This window comes from Chenopodium album, chromosome 23 (genome assembly GCF_948465745.1).
Source record: "Chenopodium album chromosome 23, dcCheAlbu1.1, whole genome shotgun sequence".
In the NCBI taxonomy this organism is placed as follows: Eukaryota; Viridiplantae; Streptophyta; class Magnoliopsida; order Caryophyllales; family Amaranthaceae; genus Chenopodium; species Chenopodium album.
The window spans coordinates 37180067-37192354 of NC_137856.1; the positions used below are offsets into that span (position 1 = coordinate 37180067).

General features: G+C 32.0%; 1 protein-coding gene across 1 annotated transcript in view; it reads right to left on the minus strand.

Annotated features, from left to right (window-relative positions):
• Nucleotides 1-8849: 8849 nt before the first annotated feature.
• LOC145607555 (uncharacterized) overlaps nt 8850-12288 on the minus strand; it is a 6873-nt gene continuing 3434 nt past the window's right edge. Inside the window, exons 6-9 of the mRNA XM_081663172.1 lie at nt 12241-12286; nt 11029-11112; nt 9907-10056; nt 8850-9461 (exon numbers count right to left, since the gene is read on the minus strand). Coding sequence (XP_081519298.1) covers nt 9321-9461; nt 9907-10056; nt 11029-11112; nt 12241-12286 — 421 coding nt within the window. The 3' untranslated portion in view covers nt 8850-9320. The remainder of the gene's footprint in view (nt 9462-9906; nt 10057-11028; nt 11113-12240; nt 12287-12288) is intronic.

A 12288-nucleotide genomic window follows, 5' to 3' on the forward strand; every position in this document is an offset into this window, starting at 1 on the left:
TACCATGCATACATCCTTTGAACAATATTATGGTTTTTTCTTAGGATGATACAAAAAAGCTCAAACAAGTTGATACATGATTTCGACATGTTTATAAATTTCGGGTTTTTATATATGTTAGGCCACATACATACACTTTTTCTTATTAATAGTAAAATTAAATCATTAATCAAATGCAATACGACTTCTACAAAAAGAATCCAGCATCAAAAGTATGGTTTCTAAATAGAGATCTACATATGTCTCATACATTTCGCTTAAATGAATAGTATTTTTAAAGAATCGGTTTGGCCTACTTTGATGATTTTTTGTAGCCACGAGGATTATATTTCCTTATGGTTCATAATTGGATTGTATTCAATAAATGAACTTTTGTTGTTGTGTAATCTTGCACAGTTATTTTCCATCTGTGAACCAAATTAATTACTTCATAATAATTCACCAAAGGGAAATGAATTATAACGCAAACGAACTACTCCAATTGATGATAGGAGTATAATCAGAAGACAAACTATGTTCCTAAATCCTGATGTGTAGAATTATTATATGTTAGACAACGTGGAGTAGTGTTGAAATTCAACATTGATGACAATGTGCCATTCTTGCTAGCATTTAGCCATTTAATATATATTGTCGATGTTATCATCTTTTATGACAGTTTGATGAAATCTAGCTTGGAGACTTACGAAGAAAGAAAATATAAAAAATCTATCTCAGAGAATAAAAGGTTCATCTCAAAAGTATTTGACCTAAATCTAGATCTATATATGTGCTACACTGCTACCATACTAGGGTCTGTTTATATTTACTGAACTAAGCTGAACTGAACTGAACTGAACTGAACTGAACTGATTGGAGCTGAACTGATCTGAACTGAACTGAAATGAATATTTTATGAGAGAGGGAAATTAAGAGCTGAACTGAACTGAACTGATTGGAGCTGAACTGAACTAATTGGAGCTGAACTGAACTGAAATTAAGTAAATATAAACAAGCCCTAAATATAATATGCGTATTGGTTTTTACATTTTATTAATAAACAAATGTTTATACAAGATATAAATATATATAGCAAAATCTTATTTTTATTTACAACAAGTATTAGTGATCTTAAATCAAGTCAAAAATAAGGGCGTGTCCTGTTCACCTTAATTTCACTTATTTCAGGTTTAATAAGTTAAGATAAATTAAGTTAAATTCGGATAAGTTTAGCTATTTAGTTCAATAAAATAAGTTATGATAAGGGTAACCAATGCAAAAATTACAACTAAAAAAAAGTTTTAATAAAGTCTCATAAGTTCTAGTAAGTGAAATTCAGGTGAACAGAACACACCTTATATTAAAAGTCTATGTGTTAACTTAAGCTTATGATGTGTGTTAAAACACAGCATAAATGTTTTACAAAAATATCATGTAGTCCATGTTTAGTTAATTAAAATTCGACTCTGTACTGTTTTACAAAGTAACTTGATAACAATTGCTATCATCATGATTTCAAAGAACGCGTCTATTTCAAACCTTATGAAAAAGACACTAAGGAACTTTGAGCTAATGAATTATAAAGATCCACGCACACATATTAAACAAAGCTCATTTTCAAACAATCCTACATAATAATTTGCTAAGGTAGCTAGGTATAAAGTATTCAAAAAAGTTTCTTCAATTCAAATAATTTTTTTTTTTTTTTGAAGTGTTAGAATACAAAATCTGGCTTATTTTTGAAGGTCTAAACTCAATAACGGTTCAAACTTTGGTGAAATCCTTGAAGTTAAAACCTAAGTAAGTCAAGAGATGGACCAATATTACCATAATTAATTTGTTAGTATTTGATAGAGTTGTTGAATTGCCTCCAGTAAACTGGGCAAACTGCATAGGACATTAGGACGGCAGCTCATAAAGCTCATTAGTTAGTTTTTTTTGTTTTTTTTTTTTTTTTTTAATTTTTATTTTTTTTAGGGATGGTGAATGAATTTGGCGGCTAAAGTAAGCCCAATATTATCATTCATTCATTGGTTCATGCTTCTTTGGAATTTTAAGATTGATTTCACATATATAATGCACAAACATTAAAATATACTTGTACTTAAAAGTGATTTGATACGTATTAGTACTTTCTCTATCTAAATTGCCTTATTTATTTTTAATGGATGTCCTATTCATATTGAGCTTGATAATAACAACACAAGAACTCCACATACTAAAAGTGTAAAAGGTACGAGTATATATTTTGTAATTTTTTACTGGCCTTTTATGAAACAATCTTAGTGAAAAAGTGGATTTTATAGAAATATTTTTTTTTTGTTGAAAAAACTACATACCTTAACGATTTTAATCCAATAGTCCCCTTTTTAGGCCACACCATGTACTGTAAATTTCTTAAAACAAATAAAAATAAGGTGAATTAATCGGGATTGACCTGAGCCAGTTATTTATCATATCTATATGTCCAAAATTGAAGGCTATATTATCCACGCTTTTTCAAGAATTTTTGATGATACAGGGGTCGGTTGCAAAAAGTCTTGAGATCCTAGGGGGATACGTCTTAAGGTCATATAATAACGTTTGGAACCATATCTGACCATTATATGTTGTCAAAAATGTATGTGGTAGGCTTGAGTTCACGAAATCGGTGCAAGTACGAAAACGGGTAAATTGACCTTTTTAAGGCAAATTGGATGGTTCCACCTATCCAATTGGGCCCTGGAGGGTATTAGGGACCATGGTTAACATCTCAGCAATTTTTGTTTCCGGGTTGAAAAGGGTCAAAAAATTCAAAAATTGAAGGCTATTATCCACGTTTTTTGAGAAATTTTTGATGTTACGAGGCATGGTGGCAAAAAGTCTTGAGATCCTAGGGGATACATCTTAGGATCATATAATGAGGTTTGGAACCATATATGACCATTATATGTTGTCAAAAATGTCTGTGGTACGCTTGAGTTCACAAAATCGGTGTCAATACGAAAACGGGTAAATTGACCATTTTAAGGCAAATTGGATGGTTCCACTCACCCAATTGGGCCCTGGAGGGTATTAGGATCCATGGTTAACATCTCGGCAATTTATATTTCCGGGCGAAAAAAGGTTAAAAAACTCCTAAATTAAAGGCTATTATCCACGTTTTTAATAAATTTTTGATATCACGGGCACAGTGGCGAAAAGTCTTGAGATCCTAGGGGATACATCTTAGGGTCATATAATGAGGCTTGGAATCATATATGACCATTATATGTTGTCAAAAATGTATGTGGTATGCTTGAGTTTACGAAATCGGTGCGAGTACGAAAGCGGGTAAATTGATCGTTTTAAGGCAAATTGGATGGTCCCACCCACCCAATTGGACTCCCTAAAGGTATTAGAGGCCATGGCTAACATTTCGGCAATTTTTGTTTCCTGGCGGAAAAAGGTCATAAAATTCCAAAATCGAAGGCTATTATCCACGCTTTTTGGGGAATTTTTTATGTTACGGGGCCCAGTGGCGAAAAACCTTGAGATCCTAGGGGATACATCTTAGGTATATACAATGACGTTTGGAACCATATATGACCATTATATGTTGTCAAAAATGTCCGTGATAGGCTTGAGTTCACGAAATCGGTGCAAGTATATGAAAACGGGTAAATGGACTGTTTTAAGGCAAATTGGATGGTTCCATTCACCCAATTGGACTACCGGAGGGTATTAGGGACCATGGTTAACATCTCGGAAATTTTTATTTTCGGTCGAAAAAAGGTTAAAAATTCCATAATTGAAGGCTATTATCTACGTTTTTTGAGGAATTTTTGATGCTACGGGGCCCGGTGGCGAAAAGCCTTGAGATCCTAGGGGATACATCTTATGGTCATATAATGACGTTTGTAACCATATATGACCATTTAAATGTTGTCAAAAATGTCCGTGGTAAGCTTGAGTTCACGAAATCGGTGCAAGTACGAAAACGGGTAAATTGACCATTTTAAGGCAAATTGGATGGTTCCACCCACCTAATTGGACTCCTGGAGGGTATTAGGGACCATGGTCAACATCTCAGCATTTTTTGTTTTTGGGCGGAAAAAGGTAAAAAAAATTCTAAAATTGAAGGCTATTAACAACGCTTTTTAAGGAATTTTTTATGTTTCAGGGCTCGGTGGTGAAAAGTTTTGAGATACAAGGGGTTACGTCTTAAGTTCATAAAATGAAGTTTGGAAGCATATATGATCATTATATGTTTTCAAAAATGTCTGTGGTAGGCTTGAGTTCACGAAATCGGTGCAAGTACGAAAACAGGTAAATTGATCGTTTTAAGGCAAATTGGATGGTTCCACCCACCCAAATGGACTCTCAGAGGGTATTAGGGACCATGGTTACATCTCGGCAATTTTTATTTCCTGACGGAAAAAGGTCAAAAAATTCCAAAATTGAAGGCTTTATTCACGTTTTTTGAAGAACTTTTGATGTTACGAGGTCCGGTGGCGAAAAGTCTTGAGATAATAGGGGATAAATCTTAGGGTCATATAATGACGTTTGAAACCATATATGACCATTAATATGTTGTCAAAAATGTCCGTGGTAGGCTTGATTTCACGAAATCGATGCAAGTACAAAAATGAGTAAATTGTCCGTTTTAAGGCGAATTGGATGGTTCCACCCACCCAATTGGACTCCTGGAGGATATTAGGGACCATGGTCAACATTTCAACAATTTTTATTTCCGGGCAAATAAAGTGCAAAAATTCCAAAATTGAAGACTAATATCTACGATTTTTGAGAAAATTTTGAGGTTATCGAACCTGGTGGCGAAAAGTTTTGAGACCCTAGGTGACACATTTCAGGGTCTTATAATGCCGTTTGGTTTTATTATTGACTAGGGTTAGTAGCTCCCTCACCCTTGAATTTAATTGGTTGGAAACCGAGGGTTGTATTTTGTTGGCTTGAGTGTATTTTGTTGGCTTGAGTGCAAAACTCATATTTCTCCCAATTTAAAATTTTCATTATTATTCAACTCTTACTTTAATTTTATTTAACCATTTAATTTCAGTTATTATAACGAAGTAATTCAAAGTAAAAGTTAGTTGTAAATAATAGTTGTTTGATAGATGCAGTACGAAGTATTCTTAATATCAACTTATTTTATATGGCACGGTCAAAATATTGTTTTTGGTAAAATTATTAACAAATGTGAAATTCATAGTGTTTCAATTACTTTAGGAGGATAATTTATTAGTGGGGTATTAAACTTTGAAATTGGGTAATTGAGTGAATAATTATATGATATTGTTGTTTAATAATGATTTTAAACAAAAGACAATAAAGTCTTAGTAACATATCTCTGTAAAAGATTTATAGATTTAGACAAGTACTTAAACCTCCAATGATTATATAGTTTAAGGATTTTTTGACACTAATTACAACATTTATTTGTTTAATTACTGACATTGATATACACTACTACTAATCAATCAGAGAGATCATATCATAATTTTAATTTCCACCATTACTCTATTCTTTTGCCAATATTCCAAAAGGATTTGATGTGATTTGTTTTAAGTGAAACTTTATTCTTCTTTGATTGGGAATCTATGTAGGTTTACATAGTACTCCCTCCGTTTCATAATGTTAGTACCATATAGAATCAATCACATAAAATAAAAAAAAAAAATATATTTGGAATCTTAATTAAAGTTTAACATAATTCATGATTAGTTTACCTTATTTAACTTTTTTCATTTTTTATTAGGAAAGCACAAGTCATAATTGCATAATTTAAGGTATATGGGACTAACATTATTGGTAGATTATGTGCAATATTGGTAGATTATTTTGAAATATGTGCAATATTGGTACATTATTTTGAAATGCCCAAAATAGTATATGAGACTAACATTATTCAATTCATAGAAACTAGAAAGCTGATAGCTTCAAAAATAGTAAATTTAATATTCCATTCTTAAAAGTCATGCAACACCGAATTATTGTAAATTTGCCAGAATTTCACTAGCACTACTTGTACTGTATTACATTGTAGATTTGTAGGTCGCTCTCGATCTTTTCATCAATGATTAATACACAATATAAAAATCAATGCCAACTTTTAATTGATATGCATATCTAAGGACTTAAAAGGAATCAAATCTGAAGTGGAACAAATTCTATATGGTACAAACAAATGGCGCAAACATAAACTTTTGGATTTAAAGGTTGAATTATTATATTTCTTTATTAAAACAAAACCTAGTCTATTTCCTAGAGATAATGATACATATATAATAATTCCGTAGACTTTTTTATACTAGTAACCCGTGCAAAAGTGAGAGTGAGGGATAGCTCAAGTGGCCTGGTTAGAGCTTCCCACATGGTTCCAAGTAATCTTGGAATCAATTCTTATCACTTGTCCTTGTAGCTTTTTTTGAAAAAAATAAATTCCCGTGTGAAAGTTGCAATAGCAGTTATACACAAAACACAATTGATAAGATTGGATAACAAATGTTTTGAATTGATGCAATAATTTTGGGAAGATCACTTTACAATTGGTGTAGAAGCATTTAATTAAAAATCAAAATTATACTAGTGTTCAAATTCGACAACAATCATTATTAAATCTCATCTATGTAATTAATATGGTCCAACCATATATCTTCAAAAAGAAGTAAAATAATATTTTTCAAATATAAAATATAGGGATACTCATGTTATCAAATTCCAGGCCACCCGATATATAAAAAGAGACTAATAAAGAAATAAGTGACTAACAATACCTTTTTTAGACATTAAATATAATTGTTAATCTCATCCGGCAAACAAAAAGAGATGAATATATGAAAAACACCATAGTAATTGTATTTTCCCAATATTGTGAATCCAGTATTCTTGTGTGCAATATCCTCTTTAATTTTCTCCCACTTTTAACAATGAATGACTCTAAGAAACATCCCTTTCTTTGGGCTAAAATTAGGTTTGTATTAATAAATTTTGAAAAAAAATTAGTGATAGTCTAAGCTCAAAATTATATTATTATATTATATTATTATATGGTCCAATTCCTTTGATTTAAGTAGCTTAGAAAAACAAAAACGCCGAATTATGTAATTGCCAATAATCCTAATTATCTAAAGCGGCTAGTATAGCATTCACACATTATATGTGATATGATTAGTGGTATATCTATATCCTATCTATACCTACTCTAGACCTCTAGTACCCTAGCTAGATTTCTTAATTTATGACTATTTTTAGAGAGGGACACATATTGTTTGTCAAGGGTTAGCACTTAGCAGTCTTAGCACTTTTGAAAGTAATTTACAGTCGAATTTTTACTAAAATAAGTGTGAGAGTAGTTGTAAAAATGTCAAAATTTCTAGCTAATTGGATAGGGCAATTTTAATCAATTATGAAAGGTACAATCGGTTAACATATTTGCTCATTTGCACAACTTATCTGTAAGAAATCTAGTTACATTAATAGGCAAAAAATAATAATAATATAAAGTACAGAGAGATAATGCTTATCTAAGTCGGTCTTCCAAATTGCAAAAAAGTAAGGAATAGTCGATTGTATAATGCATGAGTTGAATGAAATGGACTAAATACCATCATAGTATTTCTTTAATCATATTAAAACAACAAACATTATCTCATAATTAATTGTAAAGTTATAATTTCATATACATAGTATTCACAAAATTCTAGAGAATTTGGATACATTCGAGCTTATAAGTATGTGTGTATTATGGAGTAATTACTTCGTATACAGGATTCATAAAATTAAAGTTTTTCTTTTTGCGTTTTAACTTGATATTGCATTTTATTGCTAATATTGCACATGTTCTATAAGGCTATAACCCTATGTTTCTTAAAAAAGTCTTTGATTTTTGGGTAGATTGATGAGCAAACGGTAAATCTAGTGTAGGGCTTCATATGAACTACTTAGCTTGTGATCTAATATAGTCACAAGACTCGAAACGTGGACCAACCCATACCACTTGTAAATAAACCCCTATTTTTTTTTTTCCCTCTTAAATAAAGTTAAACCTCAAATTGTTTATCTTCATAATCAAAAATCAACAAATTAGATAAAACAAATCTTCAGGGCTTTCTCATTATTTTTTACTGCACCAAAAAAAAATTATTTTTTATTTTTTACCAACCTATTATATGTGGTTGACCATACGTTGTAGCCAGATTTAATGAAGGTTACTTCGTTCGTGTTACTAGATTACTTGGTTTTTATTTTTCTATTGTTAGTTTTTTTTAATAATCATAATTTCAATAGAACATGACGTATATTATATGACTTTTTTTATAAAAATAAAAAATAAATAAATAAATAAAAATTAAAAATATATATATATAAAAATTAAAAAAAAATAAAAAATAAAAAATATAAAAAACTATTATTGTGACACTGAACGGGCCCTAATATTTGACTGGACTCATCGCTTTGTGTGCATATGGTATCTCATAGGTAACTAATAGATACTACCTCCATCACTTTCAATTTTAGTTTCAAAAGTTGGAATAAGATAAAATGAGCCATTTTCGGCCTGGAAAGCCTTGTTGCGTCATTTTCAGCCCATTGTGGATAAAAGTTCAGCCAACTAAATTACTGCGGGCGAAAAATAAAGCGTCATCACTGTCATCATGTCATGTATACTGTATTCTGTATTACGAGTAGCTATATTAAGGTTTTTTTTTTTTTGGAAAAGCTTTATGAACTTTATTAACCCTAGAAATTCACTACCTTTTCCCCAATAATCAACCACATGCCACTTCTTAAAACCTTGAAAGGTAAGATAATATCGAAAATATTTACGGCTAAAGAAATCAATAAAAAGACACTTATATTCAAGTACAATTGTTTCAATCGTGCCACAGATTCATTGTTAAGCTCTTACAAAACGACATCATGTTAATAGGAATGTAAATAGTTGCTCATACTCCGTAATATCTACTATTACAAATTGAAACAAAACCAACAACATTCACCCAGATGATAAGTAATCCCCCTTATATTTGGAAATGATGCACACACATTAGGACATATGGATTAAAAATTATCGCATTAATATCACTTTATATATTCTTGATAATATAAGTAATGTATTTATATTAATTTATGAAAGACTAGAGAACTCTAAGTACAGACCTAGATAGCTATAATGAAGAACATATTGCATACATTCAAGAAAGAGAATCTTTATAGATCAAGGGTGAAGGGAGAGGAAGGACAATGAAAATGAAGAAGAAACTACCTTTTGCACTACAAATCGAATTCAAGTTGCAAAAGTTGATTAACAACTGGTCAATTTTCACCGTTGTTGCCTAGTATAAGCCTTGAAAGACAGCTCACAGCAGGAAGTCGTGAAAGAGCATAACAGCATCATCTAGCTTCATTAAAGACGAGTCCAGTAGAATCCTCACATTTCGTAGACGCCTTCTCCTCTCCTTCACCTCTTGTGAGGGATTTTCTATGCTCAAGTTTTGGATCTGAAAGAAAGTAAAAAAAAAAAATGATAAAGCAAAATCAAGATATGAAAAACAAAAATCTGTTCAGTAGTGACATCACTGACATGACTATCTTGTAAGAAGCAACACGAAAACAAAGAGCACATGGATATATGGCATGTAACACTATTTGAAAGACTTTACAAAATTTTACTTAGGAATAAACTCAAATAAGTCAATCAACCAGGTGCATTACTGCAGGAATTAAGGCCTTCTGTGAGTAATAATTGAGCCAAAACAATTATTTTTGAGGAGTTGCTTGGGGTGCTAAAATTACCGTGTAGAACGAGGGGGGGGGGGGGGGGGGATCTAGTCCTACAGAGGGGCCAAGACTGGTAGGGCAATAATCAAAGAACGAGAAGTGAACATAAAACAACATCACATCTTATACAGCCCAACAGAATGCTAAGTAAAATCATTATACTACCTCTCGCTCTTGATCGACTTCATGAGCATATCGTAAACATAGATTAAGTGCAGCATGGTACAGCTCATCCAAAATTTGATGCCAAAGATTGTCTTTCTTCACACTCCACAAAAAGAAGTCTGTCTGTCTTGGACCTCCAGTAGTTACTTTCTACAAAAATAAATGTTGAGACATGACTTACAGCCTACAGATGAGCATTAAGCTGCTTTATAGGAAATAAAATCAACACACAGAAAAAGTCATTACACCCAAAATTAAACAATAAAAAAAGAGGTTAGAACACCACAGCCCCAGAGCTGTACCATTAGAATATGAAATGAAAAAAAATGCATCTACTGGCATTAGGTAACACGAACATTGTATACCAACATCTAATTATGTGGAATATTAACATCAATTAATGTCTTTAGTAGGCAAAAAAAGATCATCCAAAAGGGTCCCAGATCTAACCAAGGAGATCAATATTAAAACTGGTTACTTTTCTAGTATAAGAAGCTAATCTTTGTAACAAATTCAAGAATAAGAATATTTAGACTTTTCACCTGAAGACTTTCATGGCACACAAATTAACAGAAAAATAAGTAATGCTTGTGGAGTTTTTATCATTATACGGACAGGGAGGAAGTGATTGATTGTGAGCATGGGTTGTTTCTTGAATTCACCAGTAAGGTGATGGGGAGGAGGGAAATGAAAAGGATGTAAGGAGGAAGAAGGAAAAAGAAAAAAGAAAAAAATCAATGGGCAATGCCGGATAATAAAGTTGATGATCGTATTCTGGCATTAGGTAACTTCTTGCATAAATCAAATATCATAATAATAGTTTTGATGCCACTTTTTTTAAAAAAATTGTCTCACAAAAAGTGATTTTATAAGATTGTTTCTGCGATTTCCCTCAATAGTGAAGTAAGTAATAAAGGCCTTCAGTAATGCAACAGTAGAATATTATAGACCATTTGTTGGTAACAAACACAAAGATCCAGAGCAAAGTCCTTTAGCTACAATATATTTTTCTTTCATATCATCAAATATTCATTTAGAACAACTGCATAGAAAAATAATCAGACGAAAATCATTCACATATGAAAGACAACCAAGATGATAATCCAATGAAAATTAAGGTACCTCCATTTGTATGAAATTATCCTTCCAAAGCTTATACAAAGTCTGTGGTGTATTCTTCTTATCCACAAAGGTTCGTTCTGAAATCTGCACAAACAGGTAAGAACTAAGCAAATGTATCAAAATGACAAGCCCAGATATCAAGCAACGATATTTTATGCCCAGATTTATTGTCATGTGATGAGAAAATTTTTTAAATTGAACTTGGCCTAGCTTTCAATTTATCTCAGAGGCATAAGATCTCTAGTCATTTCTACCAACAAAATCAGTCAATGACAAATCCTCAATTCTATACATGAATCCCAGAAACTATCAAATCCAAGAGACACTTCAGTCTTTGTCTCTCCAACAACCAAACCAGATCTAACCACTTGGCACAAGCTGATTAAAAAGCTGGACTAAACTTTATCCCTCATCTTGTATTTACCTAATAAATGAAGTCCAGTCAGACCAATATGGTAAAAAGTAGTTGCCTAAATCACACCCAGCTAAGCCATAATTCCAAAATCATATCCTAAAGTAGTTTACTTTCCACTTGAAGCAATTAAGCTTGGGCAGATAGTTTAATTGCCAAACAGACCAACATATCCCAGAGTCCTTGTGTTTCACTCTTGACTTCCCTAGCATTCCTACTTGACATAACAACAAAACCAACAGGAGAAAAAAAAAAAGAAGAGAGGGGGGGGGGGGGGGGGGGGGGGGGTCGTCTGGTCTTGAAATAGGTAATTTACAGGTTTTTGCTTTAATGAGCAATGGTCACACACTTGCATGTGGGCATTATTTAAGATAGGAAATTCACGGACAATTGCAGGACACTTGAAAAGACAATTTACGGCAACAAAATAAAATTATTTAGCACCATGAAAAACACAACAAAATGAAGAAAGGAAAAGGGACAAAAAATCTCATAGCCATCACATCTTTCCAAAAGCACAAGTACAAAAAAATGCAGTTACACCATTTTTAATCTTCAAACTGATGAATATATTATACGGAGTATAAATGATATGGTAAATCAAAAATTCAAAAATAGTATTAAATAAAATAAATTAATTTCAGCTTATAGTATCAGACAGACTATTCTCTGGATTCATACTGGGGATAGAAATGATGTTCAATTCTACCTTAAGCATAGATAGCAAACATAATTTAAGTTTTTCAGAAACAGATAGCACAAGAATCTCTTGCACAAACCACACTTTAACCACTAATTACCTTATCAGTATCCAGTGGACGACCATTTGTTAGCGACCTGAATATTCT